Source organism: Pseudorca crassidens, chromosome 15 (genome assembly GCF_039906515.1).
Source record: "Pseudorca crassidens isolate mPseCra1 chromosome 15, mPseCra1.hap1, whole genome shotgun sequence".
In the NCBI taxonomy this organism is placed as follows: Eukaryota; Metazoa; Chordata; class Mammalia; order Artiodactyla; family Delphinidae; genus Pseudorca; species Pseudorca crassidens.
This window is the reverse complement of record NC_090310.1, coordinates 65,755,242-65,775,027: the sequence shown is the minus strand read 5'-3', so window position 1 is coordinate 65,775,027 and position 19,786 is coordinate 65,755,242. Positions and strand designations below refer to the sequence as shown.

Below are 19,786 nucleotides of genomic sequence, written 5' to 3'. Positions count from 1 at the left end.
ATACCCTCTCCCCAGACCCTCCTGGGCCTGACCCCACTCAATCCCTGTGCAAACCTTGACTGGGGCTGGGAGGATTTCAGTAGGCTCAGCTCTCCAGCAGGAAGGGAGGGCTCCGGAATGAGTGTAACCCTAGGCTTAACCTACATGCCCACCTACGGACTCCTGACACATGGGCCTGGGCTATGCAAATGGGCTTTGGCCCTGGTCCCCCTGGCAACTATGCCAGCTCCCTGCTATGATTAGAAATCTGCCTGAAACACTGACACTGAGCCTAAAAAGACCGGTCACGATAATAATGGCTACCATTTATTGAATGCTTACTGTGTTCCTGACACTTTATATATTCCTATAATGATTAAGAATTATCATCCTTGTTTTATGGTTGAATAAAGTGATGTTCGCACAACCAGGAAGCAGTGGAGCTGGGAGTCACACCCAGGATCGTCTAACAGGCAGACCTGGGTCCTCATCTGCCACAGTCTACGTCTAGCTCTCACTTCCTCATTATTCTCCTCCCAGTTCCATCCTTCCTCTGTGCACAAGGTCTGGGGTCCTGCTGTGAGCAGACTGAGTCCCTGGAAGCAAGAGGCTGCCGCTGACCCCGTCTGGAGTAATACTTATTCCCCCTGCTGTGTCTTGCCAGGCAGACCAGGCACACTTGGCAGCGGCTGGGCTTGAACCAGGCCTGTGTGAGCTCTGCCCCTCTGGGCACTGTGTTCTGGGCCATCAGGTTCCCCACAGGGTCCGTTCTCAACTCTGGGTCAGGTTGCCAAGCCCCACCCAGCCCGGTCCTGGCTGCCCCCTCCGCCAGGGCTGCTGAGGTCTCAGCGTGACTGAGCAATCACCTGCCGACTCCAGAAGGAGGTTTCCACCAAGGAAGAGGGCTCTTAGTGGGGTGGGAAATACCTGGGCGCTGAGCTCTTTCTGCCCTGCCTGGGCCTCCTGCATGTCCTGGCGCAAGGAGCTCAGCTCTTGCTGTCGAACAGAGTCAGCCTCTTGTAAAACAAGGAGTCTCTGTTCCTTTTCCGTCAGCGACAGAGTCAAGCTAAAAAGAGAAGGTTCAGAGGGCTGGGTCATTCTCTCAGGGAGTGAAGAACTACCTTCTCATCTGACTGCTCTAACACAGCATTAATAATTAATAGAAACAGTGATGATAATGATTCCAGTATAACAATAAAAGCCTCCATACACTGAGCACCTACTGAGTGCTCCTAGGTCCTTCATGCATATATTTCATTTCAACTTCACAGTTTATTCTTCTCTAGAAAAATTCCAGAAATATCTATACAATACCTCAAATTCAACATGTCCAATTCTTCCCAACCCCTCTGCACCTCCCCTCCCACCAGTCACCCCTACTATGTTCCCCAGCTCACTGAATGGCACCTCCATTCACCCTTAGAAGTCTTGACCACATCACAGCATCCTCCCCTCATCCCACCTGGGTCCACTTTAAGACTACAAATAACTGATTCCAACTCCCCTAACACCCCTTAAACCCCTTCCCTCCTCCCCTTGCCTACGACCCTACCTCGGTTCAGCTTTGGTTCTCTTATCTGGACAATTGTACCAGTCTCCTACCTTGTCTTCCTGCCTCTAGTTTCATCAACAAAAGGATTTCTCCCTCCTCAGACTCCAGGTAACATAACCTGCAATACTTTCCTTTGGGGGTTATTTGATTAACGTCTTCCCCACAAAACGATAAATTCTACTGAGGCAGAGACTCTATTGTCTTGATATATCCCCAACCCCTGGCATAGTGTCTGGTGCGTGCTATGTGTTCTCTAAATATCTGCTAAATGAATGAAGCATGAGCTTTGGAGACAAGGACCATGCCCTCTCCACACAGCTACCTGTACAGCCCAGAGCTGGAGACGTGAGAGGTTAGGTGCCCTGAGCAAACTGTCAACCTCACAGTGACCCCTGGACCCAGACAGGCAAAAGCCAACTCCATGGCCTGTCTAGCCTACCTGGCTTTCTCTCTCTCCAGCTCCTTCTGAATTCGGCAACACTCCTGGGCCTCTCTCAGCTTCTCCTGAACCTCCTGGTCCACCAACCTCTGGGAGTCTTCCTTGGAAACCAGCTGAGACTTCAAGTCCTCCACCTGGAAAGTCAAGGGCATGAGGACCAAGGGCAGGAAGGGTGGTGGGAGGATGCTTCCCACCTAGGGCTTTAGGGTCCTTCAAGGTTTACCAGAGTCACCAGCCCATTTTCAAATCTCTGGAGGTCCTGCCAACCCTTACATGCTGTTCTTATCCACCTCCCTCTGCCAGTACCATCCAGCCTAGTCCCCTGTCTCCCCAGCCTCACATATGCTGTATAGAGGCAGGCACAAATAAAAACCTTGATTGAATGTAACTCTGTCCAAAGGCCAAGTGATGAGCAAGTGATTGTATTTTTTTAAAAATAAACAACCCGACCATCATCTGATATAGCATTTTGAGAAGGAAAAGCAATCTGGTATAAAAATACTGGATCTATGGGGAGGCTGGATCTATGGGGCTGCCAAGAAATTTTGAGGTCTGTGGTCCCCACTGAGAGAGGTTACTAACTACCCCAGGGATCTGGGAGGCACATGCACAGCTCTGAGCACCCTTCACTTTTCCACTCAGTACTGGGGCTTCCCCTCCCCCTCCCAGGCTCAGGCAGCCAAGGTTCCCCCGTCCTGCCAGAGGGAGTGGGAGAGCCTGGCTGTGCTGGGGAAGGGTGCTGGGCTGGGAGAGAGGAGCAGGGACCTGCTTCTGCAGGTCTATCTTATCCCGCAGCAGGGTGCCGCCCTCTTCCTGGAGGGCAGCGAGGCTGTCTTTGTGCTGCTGGGCTGCCTGCTCCAGTGCCCGCTGAGCCTCCTGGAGCTGGGTCTGCAGCATCCCAGTGGTCTCCTGCAAAGGGAGAAGACAGCAGGGAGCAGAAGAAAGCTTCCTTGGTCTTGAAATCCATGTTACAGAAATCCGTGTTGTATAAATACTGGTGTTTTGGTTGGGTTGCCAAAAGCTGAGGCAGGGCCCAGCTATCCACGTTGTTTCCATGATACCCTGTCACCTCAAGTCCTCACCTCCTATTCCCTCTCCTCCCTCACCAAGTGCACTGCTCACCCAGGATTTCTCGGCCAGGGTCCCTCACCCAGACCACTGCAGCAGCCTCCTGCCGGGTGTCCCTGTTTCCACTTCATGCCACCATGCCCACGTGCAAACAGGCAAACACAAACACACACAAAATTCTCCCCTCAGCAGCTAAAGTATTTTAAAATATGTATGTAATAACTCATGTCCCACTCTGCTTTTTAAATACCATCCAACATGTTCCCACTGCCCTTAGAACAAAGTCCAAGGTCCTACCATGGCTGACAAAGGGCTCCTGCCCCCAAGCTTATCATGTTGCCTCCTGTCTGTCCTGAACTGTCCCAGGCCCTTTCTGCCTGTCCCAGGCCCTTATGATACCTATTTCCTCTGCCTAAACTGTTCTTCAAATGGCTGGCTTCTTTTCTTTTCCTTTTAACGATTTTATTGAGATTCAGTTCACATACCCTACAATTTACTCATTTAAAGCATACAATTCAATGGTTTTAGCATATTCACGGGGTTGTGCAACTGTCACCATGATCATTTGTTTACCATTTTCATCATCTCCAGAAAGAAATCCTGTACCCTCCCCATCCCCCATCCTCACTGCCAACTACTCGTCTACTTTCTGTCTGTGTAGATTTGCCTGTTTTGGATATTTCCCACAGGTGGAATCATACACTGTGTGCCTTCTTGTAACTGGCCTCTTTCACTTAGCATAATGCTTTCAAGGTTCATCCTTATTGTTCTACGGGTCTGGCTCTTCAACCTTAATGGTTCAGCTCAAATGTCATTTTCTCAGTGAGGCCCTCCCTGACCACCTTGTCCAAAGAGGCCTCCTTTGAATCACTCTCAATTACATCGTCCTGTTTATTTCCTTTACAGCCCTTATCACAACCAGTAATTATCTCACTTATTTTGTGTCTGCTCTGCCACTAGAACTCCATGACTGTCATGTTCACCGTTGTGCCACACCTTTCTGTTGGTCAAATGTCAGCACCTAGGCAGGGCCCGGTGCAAAGAAGTGCCAAAGAGCAGGTCAATGTGAATGAACAAATCAACGCTGCCTCTTCTTCCTTGCCCAGAACCACCCTCCGTACCTGCTCCTTTAACTTCTGAACCTTCATGTCCTGCCTCAGCCGCTCCAGTTGTTGGCTGGCATCTGCCAGCTCCTTCTGGGTCTGCAGCAGTGTCTCCAGGAGGGACACCCTCTCCTTCTCTGTTTCAAGCTGCATCTGTGGAGGGGCAGGAGGGCGAGGGCTTGTTGGGTTAGGGGTCACCATGCTCACCCACTAGGCCACAAGCACACGCCAGCTGCTCTAGGGCTCTTCTAGCAAATGGGGTGGGGGCTGAGGGCGAAGGAAGGTCTGGACCCACTGACTGAGAGCCAGGAAGTACGAAGATTGCTGCTGGTTTGCAAGCTGACAGGATGTGGTAAACGACAGCCCTCCCTCAGGAAGTAGGACATGCCGCCAGCCGTGCAGCTAACGGTACTGATCACCTGCTCATGGGGAACAGAGTGGGAAGCTACATTCTCTTCTGGAAGCCCCTGCAGCACCACCCTCGGGAGTGGGAAAGGAAATGGCCCAAGGTAGGGGGATCACAGGGTGGACGTGCAGCCCAGTCCTCCCAGCTGCCCACCTGGCACAGGGCGCTCTCGGCCTCGGCCTGTTCTTCTGCCCTCTGTGTCCGCATGGCCTCCGTTTCTGCCTGCTGTTCCCTCAGCCTCGTTTCCAGCTCCATTTTCTCCCTCTCCAGGCTCTCCAGAGCCTTATCCAGTTCCTGCTGGTGGCAGGAGCGCTCTCTCTCCTGGTCGTACGAAGGAAGCACCGTTAGAGCCGAGGGGGTGAGGAGAGGAGGCAGAAGGAGAACCGGGTTAGGGCAAGAAGCCTACTGCTCACCAGCTGTGTGACCTTGGCGCCTCACGTGACAAGCCTGCTTCCTCATCTGTGAGGTGAGGCTAATCACCCTGCCTTGCCCATCTCGCCAAATTTTATGAGGATCAAATGAGATTCATTAAAAACAAATCAAATGATATAATACATGGAAAAGTGTTTTCTAAAGCGCAACTGTCCCTCATATAAGCTACAAATATCTGTTATTTTAAAGCAAGCACATCATGGTTGGTGGTTGTAACAGCAAACTGAGGGGGCGGACTCGCTCTCTGCTGTCCCCACTCCCCTGCTCAGGGTGACAGGATTAGCCTCCCAAAAAGCCAGGCCGAGCCTGTCTCCTATACGATACAAGAGCGTTAGGATGGGGCATCCCGGTCCTCCCAGAGGTCCATCAGTGACCGACACCCTCCCTGATCTCCTAGACGAATCCAGCCCCTCTATTAGGATCTCAGGATGGTGGTGAAGGGCACTGGAGCCAGGCTGCCTAGGTTACAGTCTTTACCCCAGTACTACTAGTGTGACCTCAGTTCATTTCTATCGCATCTCTGTGCCTCAGTTTCCTCATCTATAAAAACGGGGACAGGGAAATTCCCTGGCGGTCCAGTGGTTAGAACTCTGCGTTTTCACTGCTGAGGGCGCAGGTTTGGTCCCTGGTCCGGGAACTAAGATCCTGCAAGCTGCACACCATGGCCTAAATAAATCCTGTGTAAAAAAATAATAATAAAATAAAAAAGATTTTTTTTAAATGAGGATAACAACAGGGTCCTCCTAGGGTTGTTCTCACGAGTGAAGTAAGTCGTGTAAAGCACTTTAAATGGTGCTGAGCACCCAGAAAGCATTCAGTAGCCAATAGCTATCATCATCTTCATCACCTTTCCTTTAAAATGTTCGTTAAGTCGTAGTTATCCACATTTAGTGGGAAGGCCTCTAGTGTTTCACCCCTTTCCAACATCGTCTTGTGCACTCTCCCTTCACTTGCTACACTCTGGCTGCACTGGCCTCCTTTCAGGTCCTGGAGGACACCACGCACCTCCATTCCTTAAGGCCTTGACTCATGCTTTCCTTCTACTTGGACTGCTCTTCCCACCCCACCGTCACTCATGGCTTAAATGACACTTCCTCATAGATGCCTTCCCAGACCATACGCTCAAAACGGTCCCCCTTTGTTCTTCTTCTTCTATCACCCAGTTCTTTTTCTTCATAGAACTTCCGTCATCAGTTACTCATTTATGTATTAATTTATTTAATACCTATCTTCCCCCAAGACTTGAAGCTCCATCAGGAGAACCATGTCTACTTTGCTCTCTGCTGTATCCTCAATGCTCAGCATCATGCCTGGCAGACAGTAAGAACTCAGCATTGCTTGAATGAATCACATTTCAGCTACTGGCCTATTAAGATGCTTAAGAACAGTGATCTATAATACCACAGTTAATAGACCAGCTATGAATATCAAATCATACACTCTGGTTCAAAAAGCCAACTGTAAGAATATGGGAAAGATGAATGTAATAGTAGTTACGTGTCAAAAAAACCAAAACAAAACTGACCTATTTGCTCAATATGAGTTAGAAGTGTGTTATGGCTACCAGAAGGGCTAATTCTGTGATGTCCAGAAGTAACAGTCAAGCGTTGCTGCCTAGTTTGTGGATCAGAATACTCTGCACACTGGTTCACGAGTGATGTGTATCATGTCTAGAGGAAAGCAACCATGTTGGTGAGGTATTCCAAGCAAATCTAAGGCTGATTTGTTTCAGGTAATAGATTTTGGCTCAGCTTAAGGAACAATTTTCTAATAACTAGATCTATCTAAAAATAAATGGGCATTCCAATGGATGGAATACAACAGAAGCTAAGCAACCCTTGGAAGGGATATTGTAGAAGTGGACATAGCATAAATGCTACGAAATGGTTAATCCCTGCTCTACCACTTCTTAGCCAGGTAACCCTGAGTGACTTCTCTAAGTCTCAGTTTCCTCACTAGGTGGTTGTGTAGGCTATCTGAAATAACGTGACTAGCATTCAGCATGGTACCTGGCATGGGAAAGTGCTCAGTAAGTAAGTATCCACTATCACTGCTATTAAAGGGGATTCAGACACTAGATGGAAGAATGGAGAATATAACCCCTAAGAGTTTTTCTAATTGGTAGGATTCCAGGACAAGGCAGGCACTGTTAAAACTAACAGACTCTCTGGGAATTCCCTGGCGGTCCAGTGGTTAGGACTCTGCCAAGGGCCTGGGTTCAATCCCTGGTCAGGGAACTAGGATCCTGCATGCTGTGTGGCGTGGCCAAAAAACAAAAAACTAACAGACTCTCGAGAGTTACGCGGGCTTTCAACCCTTTCAATCAGTAGGGAGATCATAAAGTCAGACAATCAGAAGTCAGGGGGATTATCTGACTGAGAAGAAAGGAAAAGACGGAAGAGACTTTCCCATGATTCAGGTGTGGCCATGAGATGGTCAGTCCTTCCACAGATACCAAGTCTACATCAGGCGGTAACACATCATTCAGAAGTTTTATAGCTTCTTTTACTTGTAGGGTTTTCAGTGGGTGGTATGACTGATTCTTGCTGGGAAACTGAACTGCCTCTGGACACTGGTCATTCAATAAATATTTTGAAGTACCTACTATAATCTAGGCACATAATTCTAAAAAGAGGCAAACTTCTGGCTACCATCTTGCCAGCAAGTCTGCCTTGTAATAACTATCAAATCACAAATACACACAAAGCACAAGTCAACTTCCATTTCCAGAAATCTGACAAACAAGCTCTCTGAACCCTCCACCTGTAAAAGGGCAAAACAAACTAACAAACAAAAAAAATGCCAATTTAACTATTAAGTATATATTTTAATGTATCACTGAGCCAGCAGGAAAATAATGAAAATTTCACTGGAGCCAAAATCAAAGCAATACTTGTGATCTAAAGAGGTAAATGAGCACAGAACAGGCTTTCCACTGGAGGTATTTACTTTACCTAACAACCTTGAAATTCATTTTCTGGCAATGTGGGCAAAGAAAACAGAAAACAAAGGGTGGGGAGCCTGACAGGAGACATAAGGCTGGACCTCCAAAGGGCTATCTGGGGTCAGGAAACTATGGCATATGGGCCAAACCTGGCCCTGTGAGCTAAGAGTGGTTTTTATGTTTTTAATGGTTGATAAGAAGTCAAAAGAAGAATAAGACTTTGTGACATGTGAAAATTATATGAAATTCAGTTTCAATGTCCATACATAGAGTTTTATTGGAACACAGCCATGCTCATTTACATACATGTCATTTACAGCTGCTTTTGCACTAGAGCAGCAGAGAAAAGTGAGTGTGACAGAGACTGTATGGTCTGCAAGGCCCAATGTGGCTCTTCAGAAAAACACCCACCCATCCCTGGGCTACAGTCCTCAGTAAATGGATAAACTTGAGAGAGGGAGAAAAGGGGAAGAAAAAGGGAGAGAGAAAAAGTGGGGGAGAGAGAAAACAAAACACTGTACAGAAGGGAATAGCAAGAAAATTTGTCTTAACTTTCACAAAGGGCTATATATATATATATCACTTGAGAATTCATAACCATAGGCTGGTGTTCATGTGGGTTCAGGGCCTGAATGTGGCCCAAAAACTTTAAACAGAAATTGTACTTTAAGGTGGTCCTGGGATGCTAGTCCTTCACCTTCCTCAGAGAAGCAAAAGCAAATCTCTGAGGAAAATCTCCTTTGCCTCAGGCCTAAAAGGATTCCCACAGAAAAATTTCCGGAGAACATGAGTTCAGAGTCAGGAATCACAAAACACATAGGGGCCAAGGTCATCAGTGAGAGCCAAGGGAAACAACATGTAACAGAGATTCAAAAAGATTTTAGGTGCTGGAATTATTAGACAGCATAAAAGTATGTTTCATGTGTTTAAAGAATAAAAGAGGGGACTGCAAATATAAATTAGGGAGAAGACACTAAAAAATGACCAAGAAGATCTGAAAAAATAACCAAACAAAATGTTGAGAAATAAAATATTTAATAAATAAAATTTAAAACTTGGTGAATAGACTATAAAGCAGATTAGACACAGTTGAAAAGGGAAATTAGTGAATAGAAGAGGGATCTGAAAAAATATCACCCAGAATACAGTGTAGAAAAAGTATACATGAAAAATCTAAGACAGAAAGTTAAGATATCTGAAGGTTACACCAAGTTCTAACATACAACTAATTAGAGGCTTCTCAATACCAACAACGGAACAATCAGTATGCTGACAGAAAATAACGGTTACCTTAGAATTTGTACCTGAATTTTATACCCAGTGAAACTATCTTTCAAGAATACAAGTGGGAGGGATAAATTAGGAGTTTCGGATTAACATATATACCTACTATATATAAAATAGATAACAAAGACCTATTATATAGCACAGGGAACTATACTCAATACTTTGTAATAACCTATAAGGGAAAAGAATCTGCAAAATAAAAGACATAATATATATATATAACTGAATCACTTTGCTGTACACCTGAAACTAACACAACATTGTAAATCAACTATACTTCAATAAAAAATAAAAAAGGAAAAATCTATAAAAAAGAATAAAAGTAAAATAGACATTTTCAGACAATTAACTACCAACATACCCTCACCAAAGGAAATTCTACTTCAAGGAAAACAAATCCAAATAGAAAGCCTGACACGCAAGGAGGAATGGTGAGCAAAAAAAACCTGGTAAAATTTTCAGTGTATCTAAACAATTATTGACTGTATAAAATAATCAAAACACATAATGTATGGTGTTAACAACTAGTAATAACTAAACACAATGACTAATACAGTTGATAGGTTGGGAGGAGTGAATGCAGGTAAAATGTTCTCTGGTCCTTGTGTCATTCAGGAAAAGGGTAAATATACTGATTAACTTGAGATTTTATTAAGTATGTATTTTAAAATATTAAAGAACTAAAAGAATAAAAAATAGAGTACATATCATCCAAAGCAGTAGAGAGAAAAAAAGAAGTGAGAAAAGAATACAATTTAATAATCCGATATAACCCTCTAAAAGAAGTTAAGAAAGGTGAATTCCCCTCCACAAAAGGTGTAAAAAGGCAAGAGAGGGCTTCCCTGGTGGCGCAGTGGTTGAGAGTCCGCCTGCCGATGCAGGGGACGCGGGTTTGTGCCCCGGTCCGGGAAGATCCCACATGCCGCGGAGCGGCTGGGCCTGTGAGCCATGGCCGCTGAGCCTGCGTGTCCGGAGCCTGTGCTCCGCAACGGGAGAGGCCACAACAGTGAGAGGCCCGCGTACCACAAAAAAAAAAAAAGTCAAGAGAAATAGCATAAGATGGTGGAAATAAATCCAAATATGCCTATAATCACAATAAAAGCAAATGGACTAAATCAAATAATTAAAAGACAAAAGAAACACAGTTCTGAATTGGGCAATAATAGGTCCAAGGCATTCCTCTGCTCCCTTTACACCCTGGGGCCAGTTTATCGATCCTAAATCCCAGGATCCATTCTTAAGTCTCTATACATACAGAAACAACAACAACAACACCTAACACAAATATAGAGCTTACTGTATACCAGGAACTATTATTAGTGTTTTCCATACATTAACTCATTTACTAGCTAGAAGCTGGATTTTGCACCATGGTGACCAACCAGACTAGTCCTGTTCAGATTTCACTTTTATAAGCAGGTATATCTGCTGCTGTCTGTCTCTCCCATCCCCTAGCCACAACCACCACCTACCCATTTCTCCTGGAGCCGGTTCACCTCCTCCTCATGGGCTGACTTCAGCTGCTGCAGGGCAGCCTGCTCCTCTTGCTCAGCCTGGGCCAGCTGTCTGGCTGCCGCATCCCGTGCCTGCTCTGCCCGGCTCCGTTCAGTGTCCAGTTCCAGCTGCAGGCACTTCACTTCCCCTAAGATGCCAGGGACAGGATCTTGTCTCTGAGCCTCTGTCCTCCATCTTTCACCCCTCTCCCCAGACCTCATGAGGAACTCCCATCTCAGAGGCCCTGGGCCTGGCTCTAATAGCTTCCCACTGTCTTCCTAGCTTTCAACATCCCTGTGGAATGAAGTGCGCCCATCCAAGTTGGGTTCTTACCTTGGATTACTTCCTTGGCTTGAGTGACGGTTTGAATCTGGACCTCCAGCTGCCCCTTGGTGACCTCTATCAGAGAATTTTGTTGCTGGGCCTCAAACAGACTGCTCTCCAGTAGCTCCTTGGCTGAGCTGTCAGGTTCAGGAATCGGGAGAGTTCTTACCCATCAAGCCCCTTCCTTAAGAGGAACTGGGTTCTAACTACAGGTCACCAAGAGAGAATTTGGGGGTGGGGAGGCAATTACAAATTCATAACTCATTTAGGCCCCATATACTTTGGGCAAGGAACTTAGGTTGGCTCCCCCTTGCCTTGTAAAGCTCTCTCTGCCCTTGGCAGAACCAGGTCCAGACCCTACCTGAGCCCCCGCAGTTGTTCAGAGAGGTCCTGCCGGTCCCGCTCCACAGCCTGCAGCCGCACCTCGAGAGCCGCCTTTTCCCGCGCTAGAGCCTCCTTCTCCTGGACTTCCCGGGCAAGCGCCTCTTCCTGTCGCTTTGCCTCCTGATGCAGCTGCTCCACCCGAGCTAAGGCTGCCTCCTGCTGGTGATGTGCCTGAGAGGAAGAACTGATGGGATACAGAGGGAGGCAGGATCCCCCCAGGGCTGCTATCACCAGATTAGGGCCATGGGCTCCTCAGATTCTGGACCCAGCTCTGTGAGCCTTGAGCACTGCCCATTCACACCAAGTACCATTTATCTATTCCCCTGATCAACCTACAGAGTCCCCAGCCCAGGAAACAGGCTCTCCTTTGAGCAATACCCTGTGCTACGGCTGCAAGAGATCTACCTCTAAGGAGCTTTTAGTCTTAAGGAGAGGTAAGACACACACATAATACCAGGAAGAAAGTGATCAGTGCCCTGAGAAAAAGGCTCTGAGAAGGGAGATTATGTATAATTACTAGGGCAATGAGATGCTTGGTAAAGAAGAAAGATGACCTTTGAGTTGGGGCACTGGTTCAGAAAAAACTCAGAGCCCCATGCTATGTGTTACACACTGGACTAAAAGCTGGAGTTATAAAAACAAGTAAGACATAGTCTTGCCTTCAAGGAGCTTTTGGTCTAATGGTGGAGACACATAAACACAGATAATTATAATATAGTCCGAAGGGAGTGGTGGTTGAATAAATACAATGTATTATCAGAAAACACAGGAGAGGCATCTAATTCAAACTGATGGATGTGAAGCAATGAAGAATCAGTGAAGGATTCCTCTAGGAATTCTTTTAAAAAAACTGGAAGACATACCCCAAACTAGTAACACTGGTCATTTCTAGGAAGTGAGATTTTCCCTTCCTGAATCATTTCTGTAGTGTTTTCATTTTTTACAGTGAGCATGTATGTACAACGAGCATGTACAGCGAGCATCCTTAATGGGATGGTAGCAGTTTTGTCTTCTCACCTCGCTTAGCTTCTCTTGAATTTCTTCCTTCTCATCTTGTATGCCCCTGAGATCTGCCTGCAGCTCAGCCCTGGTCTCCTCCGCTTTCTGCAGCTGAGCCTCCAGGTGGGTGTTCTTTTCCCACAGGGCTTCCTTGTTCCTCTCGGCCTCTGTCAGGCCCACCTGCAAAGTGTTTCTCGCCTGCTCTGCTGCTTCCATCCTCCTGCACACAGACTGGTTCTCCTGTTCTAACTACTGGCCAAAAAGGGAAGGACATCAAAGACAAAGGGTTACGGTTTAGAGATGAAGTGCTGAGACAGAAATCCAAGAGAGATATGAATCTGTTCTCCACAGATGAACACAGGAGTGCTTACGAGAGAGGAGGACTATGCACACATTTGGTCTGGGGTCTTTACTCCAGGTACTAGATGGGTTGATGCTGGGGACAGAGAGAAAAAAGGCAAAATCCTGCTCTTAAAGAATTCAGAATAAGGGAACATACAACATTTCTGGGGCTCAAGGGAATGGGGTAGTGAAGAGACGTGTTAAATTTGTAACCTCTAGAGAAAATTCTGGGACTTGGGCTCTTCAACAGATCCTTTTCTGTGATTGCTGTTATCTCATACAACAGGATTAAAACCCAGTCTTCCTTCCAGAGGACATGGGCCTAGCCCTGATGATTTTACCCTAAAGCCCAAAGGTAGTTAGTTCTGCTGCAGATGTGGGAGGGGCCTATTTTTAATGGCTGAGCCCAGGCCTTGTAATCTTTGCTCTCCTTTGCACTATAAATGTTCCTTTTGCTCATTCCAGGACTACATTTGGGAGCTGATCTGTCTTGGGCTGATCCATTTAAGAACTGTTCCTTGTTACAGGCATCAGCTTTGTCTGTCTCTCCCTTGCCCTCGGTCGGGGCCCAGCCCTACCCTGTGGATCAGAGAAATCTTTGCTCACCTGGAGAAGCTGCTGGTTCAGCCCAACTTTATCTAAGGCCAAAGCCTCATTTAAGGCACTGAGTTTGACAGCTGCAGCCCGAAGATCAGCTACCTCGGCCTTCAGGCTGTTCTCAGAACTTGACAGCTCCACAATAGACTGTTCTGCCTATAAAAGCAGAGAGTTAAGAGTTTCATTTTCCAGTTTTCCTGCAACAGTGAACAGCTCACATCCCCAACATCTGCTGCTTTCCTTGTACAGAGATCAGTTAACACTTCATTCCTTCCCTTACATTCTGAACAACTTTTCCCTTCATTTCTTCATTCACTTACCCATTCATTCATTGAAGAGTAAGAGAGGAACTCACATTACAGAGGCACAGACATCAGGATGTATAAACAACTACAACTGTGATGACACCATAGCCAATGTAAGCACAAAGTGCTCTGGGAACTCAAAGAAAGCATTAATTCAAAATGCTTGGTAGAAGAGTCAACAGTTAAGTTGGGTACTGACAGATGAGGAACAGTTTGCGGTTGAAAGGGGAGGAAAGAAGCAGTCCACGTAAAGGGAAAGGTACATACAAAGTATTAAAATCACGAAAGAACGGGTAAAACTGAGAATGCAATGAATGCTATGTGGCAGGAACGAAGGTATATGAGGCGTTAGGACAGCGATCTGGAGTGAAGAGGAGGCTAGAAACAGTTTGGGGCAGGTGGCAGAGGGCTTTGCATGTGGTACCAAGGAGCTGGGAAGCCAGTGAATGGTTTTAGGAAAGAGACTGACATGACCAGACTGACACTTTAGAAAACCATTCTAATTGCAATACAGAGAGTCTGTTTGGAGGGACACAACCCAAAAGCAGTAACTAGGCATTGAGGCAAGAAACAGGAAGGGCCATGACTTGCAGGATGAAGAATGAGGCAGGCTGCGCGCCTTTTTCCTGGAGACACAACTTTCCAAGCCGCCCGCCCCACCCAGCCAGCGAAGAGGAGGACCACGCACCCTGGCCAGTGCGGCGGTCACTTCTGTTTGCTCTTGTCTCAGCAACTCCCCTTCCAGGCGACTGGACTCCAGGGCTTCCCGAAGGGTGATCACTTCACTGAGCGACTCTGACTGTTTGGCTTCTAGGACCGCCAGCGTCTCCTGACTAAGATGGAAAACAGAAGGGGGCTAGAGGAAATCTCAGGGAGTGGCCACACCCCAAAAGATAACAGGAATGTAATTGCTTTTGCGATGCAAAAGAATGAAGGTGGTCTCCAAAAACTGATAAGGAGAGGTCTCCAAGACACATAACATGAAAAAAGCAAGGTGCAGAACAGTATACATGGTGCACTATCTTTTATGCAAGAAATTGGGGGAAATAAGGATATATGCATATATTACATAAAGCAGCACTAGACATATTAATAAGAAATTAATTTAAATGGTTACAAACAGAAGGAAGGAATATGGGATGAATGAAGCCGAGGGAAGTAGTACTTTCTATTTGCATACCTTTTAAAATAGTTTTGACTTTTGAATCATATAAATAAGTGTATTATCGAGTCACACAAATTAAATTTAAAAACATAAAACTATCTTTGTGGATTGTCTTTCCTTTTCCTTAGTAGAGGGGAGACCACTCCTTGTGCAAGTCATGATCCTTAGAGCAGTCATTCAAGATTCCATTATTCATGCCTATTAGGCAGAAGGAGCTAGGGAACAGGTGAGGAGGGGATGCAAAGATGAAGAAGAGGGCTTCCCTGGTGGCGCAGTGGTTGAGAGTCCGCCTGCTGATGCAGGGGACACGGGTTCGTGCCCCGGTCCAGGAAGACCCCACATGCCGCGGAACGGCTAGGCCCATGAGCCATGGACGCTGAGCCTGCGCATCTGGAGCCTGTGCTCCGCAACGGGAGAGGCCACAACAGTGAGAGGCCCGCGTACCGCAAAAAAAAAAAAAAAAAAAAAAGATGAAGAAGATACAGGGACTTTCCTGGTGGTCCAGTGGTAAAGAATCCACCTTCCAATGCAGGGGACGTGGGTTCGATCCCTGGTCAGGGAACTAAGATCCCACATGCCGTGGGGCAACTAAACCCGTGCGCCACAACTACTGGGCCTGCGTGCCTCAACTAGAGAGCCCACGTGCCACAAACTATAGAGCCCACGTGCTCTGGAGCCTGTGCACCACAACTGGAGGGAGAAAACCCGCACACCACAACTAGAGAGAAGCCCAGGAGCCACAACAAAAGATCCTGCATGCTGCAGTGAAGATCCTGCATGCCACAACTAAGACATGATGCAGCCAAAATTGAAAAAAAAAAAAAAAAAAGATATAGCCCCTGCTACCAGGTACTGAAGACTTACCATATGTCAGGCTCTGTGCTGGCATTTTGCAGAACACTGCTTTAATCTCCCCAAAGACTCTTCAAGGGAAACATTATCAGCCCCATTTTACAAATAATCTGTCCAAGTGGCAGAGCCATAATTTAAACCAAGCTTCTGCCCAGCTCTAAAGTCCTTGCTTTTTCTATGACATGGAATCGGGGAATTTACAAATGAGCTGGGTCCCTGTACTCTGGAATTCCCTTCCTTGACCAGCTCATTTCCCATTACTTCCCAGGATCAGTCCTACCGTTTGGCCAGCCCGGCCTCCTCTGAACATGCCATGAACGATCCTGACTCCTTTTCTTTGCTAATCTGTTCCTTTAGCCCTTGTCCCACTCTCTACCAATCAAAATATGTCAAGGCCCAGCTCAACGGCTACCCTCTCCTCCATGAAGCTTTCAATAATTAACTGTTACTCCTAATCTCCCAGAGGACCTAGCTTGAAGCTCTTTTTTAGCTCATACTTCATCTGGCCACGGTTTACTTGTCTGACTTCCCCATTACACTGCAAACTGCTTGAGATCAGAGCCTGTGTCTTATTTATTTCTGTACCCGCCACGGGGCCTCGGCCCTCCTGGGTGTTCAGCAATGCTTGGATGAACTTTCTGTTTTCATCCTCCTGCAAAGGACGGAGCAGTAAGCTAATCTGAACCCACCGAACAACAGGCTTCAATTTACTCCACTTTCTAAGAGCGGGGAGGGGCTGTCACACGCACGCACAGGCGCTCCCGTTCACGGATGGCCAGGTGCAGCTCCTCCCGCTGCTCCTCCTTCTCGCCCTGAGCACAGTCGCCCTGCAGCTGAAGCTCCATGTTTGTCCTCCGCAGTCGCCACGCCTCCTGCTCCAGCACCTCCAGCTGCTGCTGCAGCTCCTCCCTGGTCTTCTGCAGGAGCTCTCGCTCCCTGGAAGGAGACCGGACATGAACAGAAACCCTGGAACCTAAAAGCCCTCCTGGAAGCAGACAGCACAGGGTCAAAGGAGAGAGGTTTACGTTTCCTTTAAATATCTCATCTTCCCTTTTGAGCAGGAAACTGTTTTTTTTTATCACAAAGACCCAAAACTGAGTGAGCAGGAACCAGCAGAACACAAAGCACGGAGGCCCTGAGCAGCTGTGGGTCTAGGGAAGAACAGGGTCAGCCAACCAAAGACATGGGCTGGGCGGGGACTGAGCCTGGGAGGAAGGGGGGGATGAACAGCTCCCGCTCACCTGCTGAGAGAGTCCACCTCCCCCTGCAGGTCCACAGTCTGCCCTGCCAGGGTGTCCCGCTCCCCGGTGAGCTGCTGCAGCCTCTGTCTCAGGGCCTCACCCTCTTCCTCCCACTGATGATGCTGCTGCTGCAAGGAGCTCACAGCTTCCTGGCAGCCTGACAGCTGCTGCCTTAGGTCCTGCGGAGGGAGAGCATCAGAAGTGAGGTGGTGAACAAGAGCGCAGGGCAGAGGAGGGATGTCATAAGCCTGAAAGTAGGGCTGGGCAAGGGGGTTGGGGGCTGGTGCAACAAAGGGAAGCTACGAAAAGAGATGAGACCAGTCGAGGAGACAGAGCATCAGAGATGACTGGGTTCTGTGGCTTCCAGAGTGTCAGAGTCCATCATCTTCAAATGTAAAATGGTGGGGGTGGTAAGTGTGGCTGGGACCCTTAGAATTGGGGAACGCTTACCCACACTCCCCTGGGGCTCCACTTTGCACAGTGCTGTGTAAAGACTGCATCAAAGTGGAGCATGCCAGTGGCACGGAGAGTGTGCCTGCTCCCCACGAGCACAACTGGGCAGACACAGAGATTCTAATGGGCACTTCGGGGTGTTGACAAAACACCTTGTGACTGGTCAACGTAGCAAAAGGGGCAGTCTGGGCTAGGAGGGTACCTGGGGCCCAAGTCAGTTTAGACACCCATCCCTGTGGCTGAGGAGGAGTGCTGGGGTTCTCACCTGCACAGCCTGGCGTCTCTGAGTCAGCACTGAACGCACCAGAGAAAGAGCCTTGTCTGGCTGCTGGGAATCAAACTGGGAGGAGAAGCCACTAGGGTCCAACTCCAAGGAGCTCTCATGACCAGAGGCTTGGGCCATATTGTCCTCCTCTTCTACCATGGCCTGAAATCCAATACAGCAGGGTCACCATCCTACTGACCAAGGCCTAGAATCCATGTAGAGGACTAACATGCCAGCCTGGACAAACCTGATGTTTTCTCTCTCAGGTCCTCTCCCTGGGGGGTGGGAGGAGGGTATCTTAAGAGCCAAAAAGGTTGGTTCCTTCAACTCCTCAAACCAACTCTTCCCCTTCGGTCACCCAAACCTAGAATGAGCAACAAGACTAGCACCCCTTGAACACCCAAGGAATAAATGAAGGAAAAAGAGGTTGCTGAGGTAGCAAAGGCCAGGATCCAGCCGCTGCCGGAGAACTGCAGCTAGCAGTAAGAGAGAGGGCGTTTCAGCAGGCAGTGCCAGCACATGAAAGCTTAGCTACTCCTCAGGGTTCCAGTCTTCAAATGTACTCAGACAATTCCTCCCCACAAGACCCTAAGTCCAGACTCCTCTAGGCGCACCTGAGAGGACAGGGAGGTCTGGGGAGGGTGAGGCTGGACCGGTTACTGTGAACCGGAGGCTTACCAGTACCTGGGTTATGTCCTTGATCATTTGCTGTAAAGACAGCTTCTCCTCTTGGGCATTCCTACTTAGAGATGCCTCGTGTTCCATTAATTCTGCGTGATTTGCCTCCTGGACAGGGAACCAAATAGAGCCTATGAGCCAAACTCTCAGAAGAGAATTTATCATTCCAGGCCCCAAATTAACCAGAGTCTCATTCTGTCTATTCTGTTAATCCCACTTTTCCCCTGACCACACGTGAATGCTAACACTGTCCCAGGATTCTGAAGACAATGTGATGTGGTGATTAAGAATTCAGATTAAGGGATTAAGAGCTCCAAATTAGACTGCCTAGATAAGATTTCTTGCTCTATCACTTACTAGCTTGGTAACCTTAGGCAACTCCTTCTTTGAGCTTCCTTCTCTTTAAAATAGGACTAAGGGACTTCCCCGGTGGTGCAGTGGTTAAGAATCCGCCTGCCAATGCAGGGGGACAAGGGTTTGAGCCCCGGTCTGGAAAGATCCCACATGCCGCGGAGCAACTAAGCCCATGCGCCACAACTACTGAAGCCCACGCACCTAGACCCTGTGCTCTGCAACAAGAGAAGCCACCGCAATGAGAAGCCCATGCACCACAATGAAGAGTAGCCCCCACTTGCTGCAACTAGAGAAAGCCCGTGCACAGCAACGAAGACCCAACGCAGCCAAAATTTTTCTAAAAATGGAAAAACTTAAAAAATAAAATAAAATAGGAATAATTAACAGCAACTACTTCATAGATTTGTTTTGAGGCTTGAATGAAAAAACTGTATGTAAATTACTCGACACAGTGTCTGTCAGAAAGCAAATGTTCATTAAATGTGAGCTATCATTGGATGAAGGATGGTTGCTGTCTCTGAACAGCAAATTGGCACTTGAGACATAAAAGCCAGAGGAACCTCTAGCCCCAAGGTCAGCAATAAATTTGAACTCTCAAAATGTCCCCTCCTCCTTACCTTATTGTGCTAGTGAAGGCTTAAAGACGCAGATTTGCAGCTATGCTTTTTTTTTGGCCTATATAAAATTTGAACCAACATTTGTAAATTGAGAGATTTTTCTGAGCTGAGAAATTCATAAAAATTCATAAAAATCTGAATTTCTGGCTTCTCTCAAAAAGTTAACATATGGGCCACACCAGCCCCCATCCCTACATGGCAATAATTTACTGAAGTTGAATAGAGGATGCCTCCTCCAGATGGGACATATATTCTTCAGGGTCCTGCAGTCCTCACTACTCCTCACTGTTTCCTTACTATTGAGATCAAGTGTTCCCTGTTATACTGAAAACTAAATATGACAGCACTGGAAAATCAGAATTCTCATAGCTGAACCCACTTCATTCATTTATATTACCTGGGCCCTGCAGACATCTGAATTTGCAAATTCCTGAACAAAAAGAAACCAAGGGCTTCCCTGGTGGCGCAGTGGTTGAGAGTCCGCCTGCCGATGCAAGGGACACGGG

The 19,786-nt window shown here is 47.3% G+C and overlaps 1 protein-coding gene across 20 annotated transcripts in view; it reads right to left on the bottom strand.

The window, feature by feature from the left end:
• CEP250 (centrosomal protein 250) overlaps positions 1-19,786 on the bottom strand; it is a 46,388-nt gene that overhangs the window by 12,539 nt on the left and 14,063 nt on the right. For 11 of the 20 annotated variants that reach the window (XM_067707943.1, XM_067707944.1, XM_067707947.1 and 8 more), the window contains 15 exons: positions 18,310-18,417; positions 17,632-17,793; positions 16,914-17,092; positions 16,426-16,608; positions 14,344-14,488; positions 13,360-13,506; positions 12,430-12,660; positions 11,390-11,583; positions 11,038-11,165; positions 10,683-10,852; positions 4,701-4,868; positions 4,160-4,294; positions 2,736-2,879; positions 1,971-2,104; positions 907-1,045 (listed from right to left, as the gene is read on the bottom strand). In XM_067707943.1, the coding sequence (XP_067564044.1) occupies positions 907-1,045; positions 1,971-2,104; positions 2,736-2,879; positions 4,160-4,294; positions 4,701-4,868; positions 10,683-10,852; positions 11,038-11,165; positions 11,390-11,583; positions 12,430-12,660; positions 13,360-13,506; positions 14,344-14,488; positions 16,426-16,608; positions 16,914-17,092; positions 17,632-17,793; positions 18,310-18,417 (2,367 nt within the window). The other 9 variants (XM_067707957.1, XM_067707949.1, XM_067707950.1 and 6 more) reach the window with 9 other exon arrangements.